At 42.5% G+C, this 21,142-nt stretch overlaps 1 protein-coding gene across 4 annotated transcripts in view; it reads right to left on the bottom strand.

Annotated features, from left to right (window-relative positions):
- Positions 1 to 729: 729 nt before the first annotated feature.
- LOC147900028 (uncharacterized) overlaps positions 730 to 21,142 on the bottom strand; it is a 40,750-nt gene continuing 20,337 nt past the window's right edge. For 3 of the 4 annotated variants that reach the window (XM_087377290.1, XM_087377291.1, XM_087377292.1), the window contains exons 5-9: positions 6,936 to 7,064; positions 6,665 to 6,714; positions 6,465 to 6,562; positions 6,055 to 6,339; positions 730 to 1,972 (exon numbers count right to left, since the gene is read on the bottom strand). In XM_087377290.1, the coding sequence (XP_087233416.1) occupies positions 1,403 to 1,972; positions 6,055 to 6,339; positions 6,465 to 6,562; positions 6,665 to 6,714; positions 6,936 to 7,064 (1,132 nt within the window). In that variant the 3' untranslated portion in view covers positions 730 to 1,402. The remainder of the gene's footprint in view (positions 1,973 to 6,054; positions 6,340 to 6,464; positions 6,563 to 6,664; positions 6,715 to 6,935; positions 7,065 to 21,142) is intronic. The other variant, XM_087377293.1, reaches the window with a different exon arrangement.

The raw sequence follows: 21,142 nt of genomic DNA, 5'->3' as shown, positions 1-21,142 counted from the left end.
ACCCTCTCTTAAATTGTATGCGTAAGTAGAGGGTGCAATGTGGAGGAGAGAAGGACCTACATAGACTAATCATGTTGAGCATCAGTTCAAAAGGAGTGAGAGGCAAGGACAAACTGTGCATCAACAACGATCCATCATTGATTTTCTTTGCCAATAATGCCAACCCTCCTCAGATCCAGAACAACTGTCAAATGAGCTCATCTTCTCTATCCTCAATTGCTTGGTGGAGCTGATGTCATAGACAACATACACAAGTCTGATCTCCGGATGGATAGCAGACCCTTATTTGTCATCCCTTATTTTTATCTTGCCAATAGCAATGACAACATGATGCATTTATTTTCTCATCACAAACACCAACCTTAGGTATGAGTGCCAATTTAAACTTTAGTGGCCCCACCCACTAGCTCTCATTGTGTCTGGTTTTTCTAATCTCATAAACCCTTACGTCTTTCGTAGATGAGAAATGATGTATTTCTCCAATGAGCTTTGCTCTCGGAGGTTCTTTACTAGAAGTCTCTTTGCACGCCCCCCCCCCCCCTCTTTTTTTAATATCATACCCCACACTTTTTGTTTGCTGAGTAATTCCACTAAAAACATTATTCGGGGAAAAAAATGGATATGTTTCTCGACAATTTCAAGGACAATAGGCAATTGTATGACTTATTGTTATTGAATATGTGATAGAGACAACTTTCATCAAACAAAGTATGAAATACGAGTGACCAGCTCTACGTGATATATTGTGATCATGAACCCTATTTTCCTGTTGAGCTACAAATAAGGCTCCTGAGACAGAACTGTAGAACCCAAACAAGAAATAACATATGATGTGCATGATGTCTTAATTGCTTCAAAAATTATTTTAAAACCTTACATGCTGCATCAAGGCCTGTCTAAGTCATAGCTTCAATAGAGTGGTAATTACATCTTCAGGTTAATGGCCTTGCCAGACTGCAGCTGCTCAATGTGTGAAATTTCCACCAACCATAACTTGAAGTGCACGAACAATGTCTTGCACCAGTTTTCTCATCTAGTATTAAACTGTGTAAATTCCAGATTTAGCTTTCTCTGGCTTAAAAGAAATAAGCCTTTAAAAGTCGTCTGTCAAACTAATGGCCATAACCTAGAACAAACAGCCTTTACTCTTTGTTAGTATAATAATGCATTGTCAATGCTAACTGCTTTCCCTTGTTTTCCTTTTCCTGTCATCTATAGCGCAGTAGCCTGACAGGCCCAGTCTTAAAATTCTGTGTGATATGTACAGCCCCTTAAAAATGGGGCTGGGCTTCCACACTAAAACCCATTCCCTGTTAGCTGTTTATGCATATGGTATGCTCTCAACATCAGTAATAGTACTATGCATGCATATTTATCCACAGAACAACATCATTATATTTCATCAGCCAGTTATTCTGCCTCTATATCTGCCTCCAAAAGCCTCATAAGGAGCTTCATTATCATTTGCATTCATTCGATTACGACAATGGATGACCCTTGATTTTTCACAAACCTCTAACAGCAATGTCAGAAGCGATTCACACATCTGTGCTGGATCGGGCTCATTGCCATCTTTGTGAGGAGGGGAATAAACCATCCAAGCATGATCAAGTTTCCGTTCAGGCCTCACTATGACAGATCCTGGAACCTCTGCATCCTGTCGTACCACTAGGCCATCACTTTTCTGGTCATATCTAAGTTCAATATGCTTTGCACAAATAGCCATGACAGCTGGGAGGGGAATTATTACAGGTATCTTGGCACCTGTCAGCTCTTCAGATGCTGTTCCTGGACTGGGCACATGCCATGGAAGCTGGGCATGTGCTACATGTGACATTGATGACAGTATACTTGGAGCAATGGACACTTCGGTATGAAATGATACAACTGGAAGATCACGAGGCAAAGGGTGTTTTTCCAGGAATTCCCGCCTCTTATCATATGTTAAGTCTTCCAACGATCGAATATCTCCCTGTCACAGATGTTAGCAAACAGCTTTGAGCTTATATACTTCAAAAGAACAGAAAAAAATAACATGATTGAAGAGATTACATTCCTCACACAATCAATAACGTGTCCACTACTACTTCAGTAACCCCTAGCATTAATGACGCTGCAGTAACACTATGAATACAACACATGCAATAATACATGGGCATTCTATAAAACAAGCAAAATATTATTTGACTAAAAATTGATCCGTAGAGAAGCCTGAACAAATGTGCCAGCAATGTTTCTAGGTAGCAACCTAGAAACATGTTTCAAAGTTGCATTTACAGAAATGTTGTTAGAAATGGCCATAACAGAGGATACCTTACGCAGCAGAAGACTGATAGATAGCCCAGGAATTTACACACAAGTGGTCCTACGAAATCCAAAACTTCTTTACTTTGTGTAGTTCAACATACATGTGTGCAAGCCAGCAAATAGACAATGCTCCAGCAGATATATAGCACCAACAAAATATATTTCCGAGCTTTCTCCTCCAGCAATTATTTTCCAACCCTATTTCAGCATGACTAGGCCTCAAAGCAGATGAAAATGCGTTTTCGTGCCCTCAAAATAGGACTAAACGTTTCGTGCCGAAACGGTTTCAAAACAATACGAACCGCTGTCAATGACATGTGTGTTTTGCCAAATCACAATAGTCGTTTTTGCCCATTTTTTAATTTTTGGACTTTGCAAATCGTGTTCACCCCGTCACCTACTCCCACGCCCGTGGTTTCGTGTCTTTGCCTGCACCCTCCATCCTCTCCAGCCTGTACGCTCATCCTTCCTGCCAGCATTTGGGCTGAGGCACGTACGTAGTGCTGCTGTTGTGGTCACCATCTGCATGCAATTTGCTGTTACTAGCCACCACCGACGACCAGCATGAGACCACCGCCACTAGCACAGCCCTTGCTGCCGCCGACAATCTGCAGGATGCCCACCAATGGCACTTTCAATTCAAGGCTTTCTGCCATCAAGGATGTTCCCCTTTGTAATTTTCTTTCACCTTCTCAAAGAGGGGCCTCTACTTCAATCAGAAATTCACTTCAATATTGGCCCTTCTCCCCAAGTTCTTACCACCCTGGAGTCTTCCAACATTGGTGAGTCTTACCCAATGTCAATACATATGAAGTTCCCTCCCATGGTGTGCCTTCTCCACATTCATCAAGCTTTGTTAGTGTTGCTATGGGCCATGAGAGGATCCCAAGATACTCCCAAATTCATCTCAAAGCTACAACAAAACAAGAAAGATGGGAAAGAGAGCTTCCAAAATGCAAAATCACCCTTCATGCTAGCTTTTCTCTAAAGTTGAAGCAAGAGGCTTAAATAGCTAAGCATCATTTCTTCTATACACAGCTCGATGTCCAGTTGTGAAGCCATCTAAGACAAGATTCAGCCATCTCTTTCTTGTTCTTCAAAGGTAAGTCAACATCCTTCTTTAGCTAGGTAATTGAGAGTGGATTTCAATTCTTAATACTTATTATTCAAAATTTGATCCTTGACTTATGCTAAACTTTAGAATGACACAAACAAAAGAAGCACTTAGGCCTCTCGTTTGTAGTGAAGAGTGGCAGCTTGGATGGGAAGCCGCAAAGGGGAAGCACGTGCCATTACTTCCTACATCTTGGACAATAATTTTTGGGAAGAAGCTGCAGCCATAACAGCCACCATCACACCTTTGTACTTCATTTTAAGATTATTTAACCATGAGGGAAGTACAATGAGTCATCTTTATCACTACATGCAAAAGCTTAAAGAGAGTACGCTTAATTGTAGATGTCTCTCAAGTGATAGGTATGCAAACTCTCTGTTAGTCTATTATGAGGTGCTACATTGTATTTAGAGAGAGTTGTCACAGACTATTGAAATTTCATACGTTGCAATTATAGGGTGGATTATCTGACAAAAAGATGGAATAGGTTTCATAAACCAATCCATATTATTTCCTACACGTAGCATCCTTTTTGGTACAAGGAGGAAAGTTACTAGTTCGACAATATTCTTATGGCTCGATGGATGTCCGATGTGGATAGAGTTTTTTCCTCTGAAGAGCAAGGAATGTGAGTACTAAGCATTTTGACTCTTGGTTCTAGGATACTGTATGATCAATTAGCTTATGCTTGCACGTTACAACCTTTCTACCATTAAAGTCATATCCATATTCCATTATCCAATCTAACACTAAAGCATTTCCATGACTCATCTTACAGGATTGAGAGAGTCTGTGATCTATGCTCATGACTATAGCTAGTTCAGGTGAGATATGGCTATGAGTCTAGAGCAAAGAAGATTTTCCATATCATGGTGGAAGATAAATGGGCGACTTACTCCCACGTTACAAAGACTAGCTCTTCGAGTTTTATTGTAAGAGTGCACTAGTGGATCAACTGAGTGCATATGGAGCATATGTGCGGACATTCATGCTAAAAAAAGAAATAGGTAAATCAAATTTATTGCTTGGATGCATTTTCAATCGTCTCTTGAGTCTGAGTCTTATCCAATTTTATGAATCATGACTAATTAGAATCTAGATGCATTTTCAATCTTGTTTTATTTACGTTTTATGTGATATATCATGGTACAGATTGAATACATCACAGCTTGATAGGTTGGTCTATGTAAATGCCAACCTTCGTCTCTTAAAGAGGTTCAAAGACACAAAGAGTACGAAAGGGACGAATGTGTTGAATTGGAAAGTCAAAGAGGTTGATCCAGAGGTTTTAAAGAAGCTTGAGCAAGGTATGGCTCGAGTGGAGAATATTGATATATCATTCATCCAAAGGCACAACGATGAGGATATAGCTTATGATTTTCTTCAAGAGGATGAGGCAAGCTTTCAATGCGTCACACGTGCGCAATCAAGGATCATTGCACAAGTATCTACTACTGCATCACCCTTGATTGCAAACATTGACCCTTCATCTCCACCACAATGTTATACACAATGGCGAGATCGTGGTCGTACCATTGCTACTAGCTTGTATTTCTCTTCGTTCACTCTAAACTTGAATATAACATATCTCGTTTGCCCCTATCCTTGTATATATGAAGTATCATTTCGAAACCTATCCGTTTCGTCTGAAAGACAAAACGAAACGAAACGAAACGTGCTAAATCCGAAACGACAAAACAGACAAAACGTTTCTTGTGACTATGCCTCAAAGTCAATCAAACAAGATGCACTATATAGATACTAGACCAGCTCAGGTGCAACCTAGACAGGTTTATGTTGAAGGAGGTCATATACCCTATGTTATATGCTTGCAAGGTCCTACCTTCTGAGGTAGGGCAGATTTGTCTTTCTTAGATTTTGGCAAGGACATGGTTGGGCAAGTACTAGACAGAGACTTAAAATTCCCGCAACAAACTTTGATTTTTAAAATAACCCCAAAATTGGATGAATAGAAATCATCCACATAAGGGAAAGTTCTTCCTGGTATTTTATTAATTCAAATCGATAGAGATCCAAGACCATCCACAATTGTAGGGGAGTCGTGACCCAAAATGACAGTGTCTGAAAACCCGATTCCACATCTTCATATGAGCTTCTCAAACTTATTTGTACTAATGGGTTGCCATAACTCAATATGCAGCGATATACAGCCTTCAAAAATTTGATCAACACCTTAATAAATTCTGAAGCTTCATTAGTTGATGTCCCAATCAGCTAGGGGTAAACTGTATATGTCAAATATAGTTAGAATATACCTAACAGCTGATTTTTTCATAGGGACTTAGTGCTAGAGGAAGATGGGGTTGGCCAGACCCTAACTCCTCACGACCCTATAAAGGCATGACCTAAGCATACGAGCAGTTGTGCAAAGCCAAACAGTGCCTATAAGTGAAGACATCTTTGTGAGGGATATACTTGCCTACGGCATCGTTGAGTTCCATAGGTCTAGAGTTTATGGTGATTTCAGGACAGGACTTACAATCCTCTCAATGGCTAAAAATGAGAACCTATAGGAACAACTGTTGCAATTATTAATGTTTTAGGGAGAACACTTGAAATGAAGAGTATAAAGCTGACAATCATATGAACAGATAAACCTCGTGTACGGTTACCTTCACCATTTTATGCATCAACAATTCAATGAGTTGCCTGGTTTGCATATCTGCTATCTGGCCTTCTCGAAGAATATCAGAAGCAATGGGACTCCCACCATAAGGACTCTGCACCAAAACAAGTCCAGCGATTTTGCTTTTCAAAGTGGGCCAGTTCATAGCAACAGCTGCCGCTGCATCCACCCCTCCCTTACTGTGTCCAAGAAGGGCAACCTGCTTCCCTGAGCCCCAGTACAGCTCTTCAATATAGTTTGTCAACACTGAAGCATTTGTTTCCACAGCAGCCTGTATAAGGAGTACGATTGGAATCTCAAACTGTGAAGGACAGCAAGAACATGCAGAATACAGCAGAATATCCTCCAAAAATGCTCCTAAAAATGCCCATTAAAAGTTGGACAAAATTCTGTTACCTCACTGTGAATTTTGGCAATATGGCAAGTAAGTCCCAGCTTTGAAAAATATTTTTGTGTATCAACAAAATAAAGTGGACCATAGTTGCTGAACAGGCCTAGTCAACAATCCAAAGCAAGTACCATCTGTTGAACATGCATAAAGTGCTTTGATGGTACGTATCCTTGACAACAAAAGTGGGATTGATTTCAATGGATACCTGGGATGAGGAGGTAAATCAAATTGTCTGGAAGTTTGTGCACTCCATTGCTGCACAACATATCAACCAGGCATACTAGTTTTTTAATGATTTCTGCACTAATTCCTACCAAAAGAGCTTCTTGTAATTTTTAAATCTGGACTTAGTGCTGGTCATTAAGTCCCAAAAGAAGGAATGAAAACAAATGCTCATTCAATTGAGTAACCAATCTAACCAGTAAGATAGATACATAACATACCAACGTAACCAGAAAGATAGATACATAACATACCAAACTGGCCCAAGAAGTTGCTCAAATCTCTGTGTCTGATCTTCAACAGGTGGCAATCCAGGCATTCGTTTGAGCCACCCAATATCATCTGCAGAACCCCGCCAAGTTGTTTGCACACGAGCGATCATCCTACATGAGCCAATTTATTGGTACGCGATACAGTTGTACATTTTGGCAGCCAAAAAAAAGAGGATAAAATATAGTACACCAAGTGATTTTTATAGAAGTCAATTTACAACAAACAAGTATTCTGTAAAGACACCGGTGAGTAACAGAAAAGGTATACCTGGCTAGGGCAAGCAAAATGGAAGCTCAAAAATGATTGGAGAAGGAAAAAAAACGAGCTGCTGTAATGAAAATGCTGCTATAATGAATGGAGGCTCAAGAGAGAGCCACCATGACAAAACCCTAGGGCTAAGTGCCCTAACTGGACTAAGTGTCCTAACTGTCCTAAGTGGTACATGTACTAACTATACCAACTAACCTAACTGACTGTAACTAGGCCTACAAGGCACATACCAAGGAATGAGTGGCACCTATGGATAGCCCATAGAATGGCCAACAAACCCCCCTCCATGGTATGGGCTGAAGTATCTTGGACATGGCTCAGGATACCTAAATATCTAATGTCATGGTTGCACATGTTCATCCTGTAGGGATATAGCAACCTATGACTGTACAGAGTACAACAGATCAAGTCACAAAAGGTACTAAGTTTAAACCTTGCGCAAAAGCTTCAAACTTACATCGAGGTAGAGCCTTCGTAAAAAGATCTGCCAAGTTGTCTTCAGTGGGAACATAAGACAACTAAATATCACCTACTAATAATGAACCTCAATATGCTTTGTGCGAGCATTGAAAACAGGATTCTATGCAACAGCCAAAGCACTTTGACTATCAATGAAGATGACAATAGGAGTGGTCTAACATGTATAAAGATCTGCAAGTAACTTCTAGAGCCAAACACACTCCACTATAACTGTAAAAGCTGCTCTGTACTCAGCTTCACAGCTAGAAATAGCAACTGTACTCTGCTTCTTGCTGAACCAAGAAATGTATGAAGTACCAAGCATGAAACAGTTGCCACTATGTGACACACGTGTCCAAACAGCCAATCACTATCAGTGAATCCATGCATAACAAGTGAAGAATCAGCCTCATAAAGGAGGGCCAAATGCTTAGTGCCTTTGAGATATCTGAAGACACGTTTCACAACATGCCAATGGTGCACAGAGGGACTGTGCATATATCTGCTCAACTATGAGACAAGTAAGACCTAGGTTAGGTTGAATTAGTGGATTTAGGTTAGGTTAGTGTTGTACTAACTCACCTAGGTGACTTAGGGAACCCCTCCCAAAAAAAAAAAAACTGAAAAAAGAGAAAAGGGAGCTTTTTTTTTTCCAACCTCTTTCAAGGCCTTCCACGACCTCATTCGGGCTCCATTTCGAAGCCTCTTCATCATCACATTTCAAGCTGTAAGACAAGTATTTACTGACAACAATCCAGCACACCTGCATGCATTTGACAAAGTGCAACAGTAGCAAGGTTTATTACACACCATGGGACAGTCAAGTGCCCACTGCCTACAGAGGGGAGCATGGGGCAACATGCCTCTAGCTTTGCGCAGCTTATGCAGGGCTTTGAGCAGCTTGCAAAAGGCTTAAGGCACCTTCAACGTGAGGAAGATTCACAGCCGAATGGAATCCCTTTGATTACCATCCAAAATATGATGTACCCCATTACATTAGATGTGTTGCATCATGTATTTTCGCCTTTTGGGCTTATTGAGAAGATTGTTATGCACCAAGTTTCAGGTGGACTTTGCTGAAATTCATTTTGACTCACAGGATAGTGCATTGCAAGTACAAAACATCTTGCATGGTCGGGATATAAATAATGGTGCTTGTACCTTACATATTCAGCTGTTAGATTTGACAGCGTTGTCCTATGCTAAATGTTGAGATACCAACCAACTGCCTGCTCATAGAGAGTGGCATCAATGTCATCCACATAGAGCACTAAAATCAGCAAATATGTCCCACTCTTGCGGATGTAAAGGATAGCCTCTGTAGGGCTGTTCTGAAGCCAAGTGTGAGTAAATGAGCATGAATCTTGGAATACCAAGCCCGAGGTGCCTGCTTCAATCCATAGAGGAATTTTTAAAGGCAGCGTACCTTGCTTTCAGAACCTTCAACCTCAAAGCCAGAAGGTTGGTTAACATAGACCTCTTCCTACAAATGCCCATGAAGGAAAGCTATCTTGATATCAAGCTGATGTACCTCCCAATGAAAGTGGGCAGCAAAGGCAATAACAAAGCGAATAGTAGTGATCTTGGAAGTGGGAGCAAAAGTCTCCTCAAAGTCAATGCCTTGCTGCTAAGCATAACCCTTGGCAACAAGACGGGCTTTGTAACGGTCCACTAAACCATCAGCTTTCCGTTTAATCTTAGAAACCCACTTAGTTCCAATGGAATTCTTGCCAGGAGGCAAGTCACAGAACTCCCAAGTGTTATTCTGATAGATAGAATCCAATCCAGCTTGCATAGCCTTCAACCAACAATCATTCTGAAAGGCATCTTGATGGCATAATGGCTCTTCATTGCATGCTGTAGGAACCAATGCACAACCAACCAAACTAGCATGCTCTTTCCGGACAGTTGCTCTAGTACGGGCTGGCAGAGGAGTATCCTGTTTGCTGTCTTTTGATGTGTCAATGAACCGACGGGGGACCTTTCCTCGTCAAGAGCCATGTGCACAATGTCCTGATCAAGACGAGGCATATTAGGCTGTAAATGAGGCTGAATATCATGCTGCACAAGTGGCTGCAAATGACCAATAGATGGAGAGGGTACAACCTCAGATGTGACATCATCAAGAGCATCTGACGGAAACAAAGGCATCAAGTTGTCAAAGAGATCTGGGGCATCAACAACGGGCTGTTTTTGACAGTTCAGCAAAGGCATAGTGGAGGATTCATCAAATACAACATCCCTACTCACAAAACACTTGCTCGTGCGGGCCAGGTAGAGCTTATAGCCCTTGCTCTCTGAGGTATACCTCACCTGATGAGCCGAAGCAGTGCCTGTAGCACGAGAGGCAGTAGCTGTAGCACCAAAAGTTGCATTGCGATGGCCCAGAGACACGTATTAGCGACTAATAGGGTTTTAAAACCAGTACATGACGACATTTAATAGAGTCTTGCTCTCTAGATGATGTTTACCATTCTCTTTATAGACCTGCAAATGCCTCGGTGGATACTTTTAGGGAGATATTAGTGAGCATTTCAGCATGGCGCATATGGAGATCAAGATGCACATAGGCACTTGATGGCTCCCACGTTTCACAGTTTGGCCAATATTTGGACAGACACTATACACACTCTGATGGCCATTTGGTTAAGCATGCAGGAGTCTTCCAGCAACCCTCTACTAGGAAGAGTATATTCCTCGGGGAGTGGAGAGGCTCCCCTTTTTTCTCGGAGTCCACCACAAGTTTGAGGTGGCATTTTCAGCCCTCTCAGCTCGGGAATTTTATTGGCTCTTCTGTTTTGACCCACTTAGGGTATCCCCAAAATAGTGGGGAAAAACACTTGCCAAAAGCACAAAACGAGTTTTAATCTCGCTAAATTCTTTAAAGAACACATCTCTAAAGTCCAACTGTAGTGTGGACAACTACAGATATCGTCAAGCATGGTCTCAAATTCCAAATCAGTAGCCACATAACTCTCCCTAATAGAGGAGCAATAGAGGGTGCAAGCCCTTATATAGTGGGAAGGGAAGCCCCCACACTTGCTTGGCCATATAGGGCCAACCTGAAGTGGACTAGGGTGGCCCCTTGACCTGCTATGTGGCACTCTTCATGCCCAACCCAAGTGGATCTAAGTGGGCCAACTGACGGCTGACCATTACCAAATTCTAGCTACTTGACATGTCTGGCACACTAGCATTCAACCATGTGCCTTTTTGTAAAGTTTTTGTTAGAATTATTGCCATAACTCCAGGCAGTGACCAATGTAATCCATAAGTGAGTTAGGGGGCACTTTTCCCTCACTACAGGTTTTCCCCCCTACCATAGTTAGTGGGTTAGTGTGGTTTTGTCACTTAGACAAAACCACCTCCACACTACTTTGTATCTATCTTATCTATTGCAGCTTTCACGTTTTGGCTCTCCAGCTCTTGCTCCCGTGCACCCTGCTTGCTCCTTTCTTACATTTAGTATCAGAGCCACAAGCTCCTGTTCTTGCTTATTGCTCACACCCGGACCAACTCCTTCGTGGTCACGCAGCCCGAAGCTCTAGCCGTACAGCTCACACATGTGATGCCCGGATCTATCAGTCGTACGGATTCAAGTACATGCCCTGCCGCCATCCATATTGCCAGCGTCGTACAGTGTATGGCATCCCTACACTGCTTTGTGCTTGCACCGTACGGTCACTAACGTCCGTACATAGTACGGATTTCCGTACCAATCTATAGGCGCCGTCCGTACTTTGTCAATACCTAGTTCGTACATTTCGTACTATGTCTGCTGCACATCCGTACTCTGTTAGCTACATCCGTACTTGTCCGTACATCGTACAGTCGACCAACTGCCTGGCCTGCGCGTACATTCCCGTTCATGTGACCTGTTGGGCATTTCTGTACAGTCCGTACCTGCTCCGTCGTACAGTCCATACCACACGTGTACTCCATACAGCTGTCCTACACCATATTGATGTCCTATGCTAGTTGCCGTATTTGGGAGATTTCCAGATTCTTGGCAGTTGTGAATGCTTTTGGGCACTCGTTGATCTTCCTTTTTCAGATTGGGAGTGCATTCCAGTGATTGGTTGATGCCATTTTTGCAGTGATTACAGAGAGCAATCATTGGCATTTCAGAGCAGCCAGTTACATTTTGCATTTGCAGCCAGTGTTTGGCTGAGATTCAAGTAGATTTGTGGGCAAATTTGAGCACATTTTGTGAATTGGGCATTTTGCAAAATTTGGGGTTTTTCATGGATCTGCCCCAATTTCAACTCAATTTTACCCTAAAATTTGGGGCTTTCGGTTTTGGACTGCAATTTCTTGCATAATTAGGGTTTTCAGTTAATTTGTATGCAATTTCCCTGAAGAAATTGGGGCTTTTGGCATTCGGATGCAATTTGGTAGTGTACAAACAGTTTGGGACTGTTGCAGGCAGTTTTGAACTCATTTTGAGTGACATTGCAAACATTGGCAATTTTTGCAGTGTTATTTTGGTATTTGTAGAGCATTCTGGTGCATTTTACGCCTTTGATAGGTTGTGACAGCAAGTTGTCATTTTGGGCATATTTTTTTGCAAACTTTAATTGTGAATCTTTGATCCCAAGAAGGGATTTCACTTGTCAAATTTGCTGCATTTTTGTTTTATCTAGCAGATATGGCTCACAACAACCCCAATGAGGTTTTTAGTGTCCTCACACAAGAGGATAAGTTGGATGGCACCAACTACTCGTTATGGAGCTTTATGGTTCGCAATATCTTAGTTGGCAAACATCTATGAGATTATGTCGACGGAGATGAGACAAGGCCAGAGACCGTGGTTGCACCTGTCACGCCTCAACAAGGTGAAGGCAGGGGTAGAGGTCAAGGTGCAGGACAAGTATTAGGTGCAGCAGCTACTGCTTTGGTACCTCCCACACACGAACAGAAAAGGTGGGATTCACGTGATGCACAAGCTCTTTCAATTATTTCTCTTTCTGTCAAAAGGTTTATCATTCCTCACATTCGGTCATGTAAGACCTCGAAGGCAACTTGGGATATTTTAGAGAGCATGTTTGCAGCCAAAAATGATGCCCGGGTCTCTTTCCTGAAGAGAGAGCTATCTCACACACATATGGATGAGGGTGATTCCATGAATGCTTACCTCACCAAGCTTCAGGATTTGAGGGAACAATTGTTGAATATAGATGAGATCATTCCTGATTCAGAGATGATTACCACCACTCTGAATTCTCTTCCTGAGTCGTATCTCGGTTTTCATACCTCATTGAATTTGTCATTGAGGGGGGGTGCCAATCCTCTCTCTTTTCACAAGTTGGTAGGACTCTTGTTGCAGGAGGAGCAAACCAGGAAGAACATGGCCACACGGGCTGGCGAGCATGCCATGCTTTCAAAATTCAGGCCCAAAGGGAAAGGGCAACAAAAGCAACATTCAAATCAGCCTACACATCAGCATAAAGCTGATTCCGGACAGCCCTCTCACAAGGCTAAAGGTGATGCAGAGAAGCCAAAGAGGAAGGGTATTTGTCACTACTGCAAAGAAGCCGGGTCACTATATTAGTGAATGCAAGAAGTGAATACCAAAGGAGAAGAAAAAGGATTCAGGTATGGCTGTCTCAGATGCATCAGCCCCTAGTGCACATGAAGAAGCGGATGCTACAACCAACTTTGTGGAAGAGGAGTATGCCTTTTTGTCTTGCATTTTAGATTTTCAAGTGGCTGGTCCAGATACTACAGCCACTCTTGAGGATGACTCTTAAGCTTTCCTAACTTGCAACTATGACTCTTCGAAGGATGCATGCACTTTCAGTGTCAATGAGACATTGAACACACAGTATTTTGATAGTGGTGCATCCCAGCACACCACTTCCAGGAAGAGTCTTTTTGTATCTCTGCATGCACCGCCCGCTGGAAAGAGGGTGACTTGTGCAAACAATTCTTCTTATCCAGTATGTGGAGTGGGTGACATTATACTTACCTCCACGGATGGCATAGATTTCAGAATTTTCGATGTTCTTTATGTACCTGGTATCAAGAAGAATTTACTTTCAGTGTCCTCACTCAATCGAGGAGCATTTCAGGTTATCTTTGATGATGCTAAGTGTGCAGTACGAGACAAAGAAAATGATTATGCTTTGATGTTGTCTGGCGCTTTGTATCGGGGTCTTTTTCAGCTTGATGTTTATGAGAAAAGATCTGATCTTGCACTAGCAGCAAACACTCCCACTGCTGCCATGCAAAATGCGGAGTTATGGCAGCTTGATGACACTTCAGAAGCATGCTATGGTTGATGCATTGCCTCCTTCCTCCTCATGCCGGTGAAGGATGGATCCTCGGTAAGATGCATAGATTTCCCTTTAAAAAGGATGGTGCAATACGACCTGTCCAAAAATTACACCTCATACATAGTGATGTATGTGGTTCCACGAAGACACCTGCTTTGGGTGGTTATCTGTATTATGTCACATTTATAGATGTAGTCACAAATTACACCTGGGTCTATGGCTTGAAGAAAAAATCAGATGTGTTTATACATTTCAAACACTTTTTTGTGGCCAAGGTTGAAAGAGAGGCAGGACTCAAGGTGCAGACACTGCGCACTAACAGAGAGGGAGAGTAATTTGAGGCATTTTTAAAGGAGAAAGGCATCACACATCGGCTTACAGTGAGGCTTACCCCTCAGCAAAATGGCAAAGCTGAGCGGAAAAATAGAACTCTCATGGAGATGGATAGATGCATGCTCACTAGTAAGAAGTTGCCTCATAGATTTTGGCTCGAAGGGCTCATGTGTGCCAATTATGTTTTGAATCGGGCTCCCACAAGGGCTTTAAAGACAATCACTCCCTACGAAGCTTGGCATGGAAGAAAGCCTTCAGTGGATCATTTTCATGTCTTTGGATGTGTTGCATATGCCCAGGTGCCTGTGGAGTTTCGACATGAGTTGTCAGATAAGGCACTAAAGTGTATCTTTGTTGGGTATAGTGAAGAAAGCAAAGGCTATCGTCTCTACAATCCTACCACAGGCAAGATTTTTGAGAGTAGAGATGTAAATTTTTCAAAGAATTCAGCTCATACGCATGTTGAAGTCACTATTCCAACTTCTTCAAATGATGTTTTTGAGGGGTTCCTTCCTATTGCTGTTCATTTCCTAGTTGATACTCATGCTGAAAATCAGCATTTACAGCAGCCTCCACCTGCTCCACATGCCTCGATTCAGCCACCTGCTAATTTTGTTCCTCCACAGGCAGTGGATGATGTTGTCAAGCAAGAGATTCAAGAGATACATGCAGCAAAAACAATTCCGAACTAGTTCCTACAGAGTCTCAGGAAGAGTAGACTTGAGGCACCTTTGCCTGGCAAGACTCGTAGTGCAGCAAGGCACGCAGGGGGGGCTCTTTCCGTTGAATCAGCTTATGCAAGTACTCTTCTTGACGAAGAAGAACCTGATACTTTCGAAGAAGCCAAGGACAATGTGCATTGGATGAATGCCATGCACTATGAATTGCAGTCCATTGAGAAAAATCAGACTTGGGATGCTGTGGATTTACCACCAGGAAAACATGTCATTGGTACTAAATGGATTTTCAAAGTGAAAAGGAAACCAGATGGGTCCATTCATAGGTACAAGGCATGGCTGGTTGCCAAAGGATATGCTCAAAAAAAGATCATAGTTTATGAGCTCCTAATCCCGGATGACAACTATCATATCAGTTATTGCCATGGCTGCAACTTTTGTTTGGAATGTCCATCAATTGGACATAAAAACAACTTTCCTTAATGGGGACTTGCAAGAAGAGGTTTATGTCAAACAACCTCCTGGCTTTGAACTTTTGGGCAATGCACTTCAAGTTTGCAAGCTGAATAAAGCTTTATATGGGCTGAAACAAGCCCCACGTGCATGGTATGCCAAGATTGATGCCTTCCTGGCAAGCAAGGGGCTACACAATAGTCCCAATGAATGCACCCTCTACATCAAGAAGGATGGGGGGGATATTTTGGTCATCATTCTTTATGTAGATGACATGCTACTCACAGGGTCAAATGAGGAAATAATTGCAGATTTCAAGGCTGAATTGAAAGCTGAATTTGACATGATATATTTGGGCATGTTAAATTTCTATTTGGGGATCCAGTTCATACAAGACAAGCGTGGCATTGTTATGTCTCAATCCAAGTATGTGCAAAAGCTCTTGGATAGATTCAACATGCAAGATTGTAAGCCTATAACCACTCGCATGGAGCCATAGCTGAAGCTTACTATGTATGATGCAGGTGAATCAGTGGATGCCACACTTTACAGCCCAGCTGTTGGATGCCTCATTTATTTGTGCAATACACAGCCCGATATTCAGTATGCGGTATCTCACATGAGCAAGTATATGCCCAGCCCAAAGACAACACATTGGTAGGCTGTAAAATGCATCTTTCGTTACTTGCAAGGCACAAAGTCCTATGGCTTGATGTTTGGGTGCCTTGCAGATGCATGCTTGCAGTGACTCGGATTGGGCTGGAGACTATGACACTAGGTAGTCCACAAGTGGTAATTGTTTCTTTTTAGGTAAAGCTTGCATTTCTTGGCTGAGCAAGAAACAATCTACTATGGCTACTTCCTCATGTGAAGCTAAGTACAGGGCAGCTTTCACAGCGACAGTTGAATGTGTTTGGCTGCGTCGTTTGTTTGTTAATCTTTATCTCTCATTGGAGGGTCTTTCTCCGATTCTCACTAATAGTCAAAGTGCTATAGCAGTGGCAAAGAACCCTGTGTTTCATGCTCGCATGAAGCACATTGAGATTCGTTATCATTATGTCAGAGAGAAGTTGCATGCAGGGGAGTCAGAATGATCTATGTGTCAACACATGACAATATTGCAGACATCTTCACCAAAGCACTTCCACATGAAAAGTTTGAGGCATTTCAGTGTCCCCTGAACTTATCTTCTTTTGGTGATTGATCACTTCCTTGTACATAATCACATTGGCACTGCAGGGGGGTGTTGCCATAACTTTAGGCAGTGACCAATGTAATCCATAAGTGAGTTAGGGGCACTTTTCCCTCACTAGAGGTTTTTCCCCCTAACCATAGTTAGTGGGTTAGTGTGGTTTTGTCACTTAGACAAAACCACCTCCACACTACTTTGTATCTATCTTATCTATTGCAACTTTCACGTTTTGGCTCTCCAGTTCTTGCTTCCTTGCATCCTGCTTACTCCTTTCTTACACTTTTGGTCCAGTAAATCTGTTCCAAGCCTGATCACTACAACCTCCGGCAGTGCACCTGCAGTATGGCTGATTGATCACCTAGGTTCCCTCCGATCTCATCCTAAGATACTCACTTAACTTCTCCTCACATATGACCCTTATAAATTGAGCACGATTAACCTAGAACCCAGAGGTCCATTTCCAATCCTGGTCTAAGGTGCTCCAATGGAAAGGAACTTGAGCATTGCTCGTGAGGCTCTGATGGTGATCTTCTCTAACGATATCATACAGACCCTCAATGAGCCTTGTATGAGCAGTTTTTTTGCTATGGCTATGTCACCCTTGCTCTTGCGTCTAAAGACGGTCAATTCATCCTAAGAAAACCCTCTCCCTCCTTGTACCCTTGCCTCGCTTTGCTGAGACTCGACCAAATTGCGAGTGGTCGGGTGTTTTGCTGGAGTGGCCGGGTCACAAGAGCAACCTTCCTAACTTCCCTGTAGGTCGTGTGTCCCTGAGGACAGCTATTCGATGGTCGCGCATCCTATGGTGGTGTTCCACGCAGTAGGGAGCATTTGGTGCGCCCCCCCTTAGCTCACATTTCGCTCAAGAGTCCTCTTGCATTTGGTGCTCCCCCCCTTAGCTCACATTTCACTCAAGTCCTCTTGCTCGTCACGTTTCTGCAGCCCACCTTCAGAACTGTGCCAGCCCTTTGGACAGCCAAAGGGAGAAGGCTCTTTAGAGGCCCTCTCAAGCATGGATATCTTGCAAAAGTTCTTCCCAAGCGCTCAAAGTGAGCAGATTTTCATGGTTGGTGGGCTGAGGCTTTCCTTTTGAGGAATCTTGGCAAAGGTTTTTCGAAGGTCCGTGCCTTCAATCTTTGGGAGCCCTTTGTTCTATTGGCTTTTTCTAGACAGCCTTTCAGAGGATCCCAATCCTCTTTCTCTCTTCCCTTTCTTTCGTGGAAGTGTAGTGCTCGTGCTTGTTCCTTTCAGGGGATTGTACCTTGCTGGTGACCCTTGGACTAGCAAGAGGGGCTCTCATGATAGCTCCCTTGACTCCCAATGCTGTTAAGGCCTGTCTTTCCCCAACAGACAAGTAGTAGGTTCAGAATGCAGTTCATTCAATCAAGGACAAAGCAGTAGTGGAAAAGATAGTTGGACGCACACCCTGGAGGACCAAGATTCATGATAGGTTACAGGCCAGCTTACTGCTAGAGGGGGACCACTTCCAAGAGGTCCCCCTTATGTTCTCTCTAGCCTCCTCCCCATGAGCTGGACCATAGTAAGTTGGAAAGTACATGGGCTTCACGACCGTGTGTAGCAACAGCCACAGCATTTGATACAGGTCAGGAGTTGCAAAGGGCGGTGGTAGGATGGACAGTAGACTTTCTTTTGATCCAGGAACATATGCTCTCAACGGCAGATGTCAGACGCCGACACCGCCTTCTCCCACGGAGAGGCCTCGAGGTGTGGTCCCTTGCAATAGGCCGAAGCGGAGGGATTTGCATTTTAGTCTCGCAAGCAGTAATCGTGGATGTTTATGATCAGGATGAGCTGATAATAGGGAACCATTGATTATAATTATTTAATTGAATAAGACATAGATTGACGATGTCAAGATGGCCTACTTTAAGGCCATAAGTGTTACGCTCAAGTCGAGTAACATGACCTCGGAAGGGTCAGTCGGCATTTTGCTTTAAAGGATCGATGTTTGTATTATATTTGTTTGGGCTTCATGTAAATGATCAAAAAGGAATAAAGGTCAAGGTCCTTGGTGTCGGTGACATGGCACTAGACTAGGTGGATCTAAGGCTAAGGGACTTTAATGCATTAAATGTGCCTAGGGGCAAATGTTTTAAAGATATCCCAAGAGGGGTAATTAATGCATTAAGGAAGGACCCTACATTTATGACATCAAACCTTGTACAAATTCCCTAACTTCTTAGCATGTATTTCATGTAGGGATCCCTTTAAGATGATTCGGCATGTATTGCCTTCAAGTAACAGCAAAATGACCGTGCTGTGTGATTTTCCTGACCAACAAAAGATAACCCTAGAAGATACAGCAGACTTGTCAAGTTTCTAGATCGATTTGAATCAAAAACTTACCCTGAAAATACCGATTGTGATGCCCTTTCTTGCCCATCCTCACATTCTGTGGGACTTGCGATTAGGTGTATTCGTAGAAAATACATTTGAAGGGAGTCACATGGCTGGTTGCTCCCGAATCAAGGTACCAATCAATGGGGTCTACAGAAATTTTATCATATCTTTGCCCAATCCTACTTCCTTTCTCCTAAAGTGTCACCCTTAGTGCTTGCCAGCTTGGCCACCTTTGATTTTCTACTCTAGCTAGTTCTTGTTTTGGACTTTGTTGCTTTGCCATCACCTTTGCTAATGAGAGCTGAGTCAGAGGGTGCCTCCTCTTGAGTGACGAAGTCCAGCTGCTACATCACCAAAGTCCATCTTGTCCATTCAATTGTCGATGGTTATCACTAGGTTCTCGCCATTGCCGTTGCCTCTTTTACTTATCAAGAAACAAATCCCATAAGACTTTCTCCTTCAAAGAATCTCGACTTTTCATCTCTATACGTGGTACTCCTTGCTATTCAAACATTCGATGTGTTGGGCATATGAGACTAAGGTGGCCATAATACATGCTCTCTCTCTCAAGGTGCGTCTAAACTAAGGGAAGGAGAGTGAACGAATTGTGAACTCCTCTCAACATATGTGTTGGCTCTTAACTTGTCAAAAAAGTGATAAAGTATGCACAATGAACATAAGAGTCACAAGAGCAAGTTTATTGAACAGGGATGTACATTAATCCATGCCCTAATGAGCCATAATAAATTATGAGAAACACCAAAATCTAGCAACGGATGCAAAGCTATGTATGCAAGTACACTATAATAAAACAACCTAATCCCATACGATTTTGACTACATTACATAGCTAGCTTTTTGTTTTAAACCAAGGATTCCTGCCTATATCTACATTTGATCAATAGCAGCCGCTCAAGAAAATTAGTTGGCTGATTTCTTTGATTCTAGAAGATATTCTTGGGTGCTCAGGTCATGGGTTGCACTATGCCATTTCAACATTGTTTGAATAATCTTTTAAAGTTCATAGGGATACAAGGCATCATGTGTCATGACAGTCCCAGCCGGAGATACAAAGAACTTTGGATCAAGTCAAAAGGACTTTCTTTTTGTCTAAGCTTAAGGTTGATGCTTAACTATACGTACGAAACTGTCACAATGCCAAGTCAATAAAGCTGAGTGCTTAGACAAGGTGGCTTTAACAATGCCTGACAATAAATGGCACAGTATTTCCATGGATTTTGTGGTACATTTCTCATGAACTGCTTGTGGGCATGATGCAATTTAGGTAATCGTTGACCGACTCACAAAATCGGCTAGATTCATATCTACAAAAGCGCCTATTACAATCAATTAGCTTGCTCATTTGTTTGTTGAGAAGCTGTTTAGCCTATATGGCTTGCTAGCTGAAATAGTCAGTGACAAAGATGCTAAGTTTAGTGGGCACTTCTGGTCAGCTGTGTTTGAGAAATTGGATACTCAACTCAGCATGAGTTCGACTCATCATCCAGAATCAAATGGACAAACTGAGCGGGTCAATCAAACTTTGGAAGACATGCTACGAGTTTATGTCTCCCTAAGGCAGTTTGATTGGGAAGATTACCTTCCTTTGCTTGAATTTGCTTACAACAGTGCTAAGCATTTAGCCCCCCTAAACAGTCCATTCATGCTGATGTATGAATACTAGCCTAGAGCCCCTTTGGTAGTTGGCTTACAAAATGTCAAGGTGAACTTTGCTGCTGATTGGCTGCAACAACAACAATATATCTTGTAGTTGGCTAGGGAAAACATGAAAAAGTGATCAAGATAAGAGCACGGTTTTATGCTAATTAGAAGCGGACACCTCGAGTTTTCTTAGAAGGTCAGCGGGTTTACTTTAGGATCCCGAAATATTATTAGGTAATGCGTACTAGCAAAGTTAACAAGGTATCTCATCGCTATCGTGGTCCATTCTTGATCAATGACGCTTGCAATTACCTGATAGAGTTCGAGTACATCCGGTCTTTCATGTCAGAAGACTTAAAGAAGCATTGAGTGCTAGAGATAACTTGGTCTTTGAGGATGAACTCATAAGACTCAAATATTAACATCCAATACATATTCTATCATCTAGAAGGTCGTGATTTTTCCAAGCCGTATTGGATGGAGCTGTAGGGCACGAGTCGTGACACA

This window comes from Dipteris shenzhenensis, chromosome 7, assembly GCF_047967505.1.
Source record: "Dipteris shenzhenensis isolate YYH24624 ecotype China chromosome 7, Dip_SZ_1.0, whole genome shotgun sequence".
In the NCBI taxonomy this organism is placed as follows: Eukaryota; Viridiplantae; Streptophyta; class Polypodiopsida; order Gleicheniales; family Dipteridaceae; genus Dipteris; species Dipteris shenzhenensis.
Note: the sequence above shows the minus strand (reverse complement) of the source record. Positions and strands in the feature narration are given on the sequence as shown.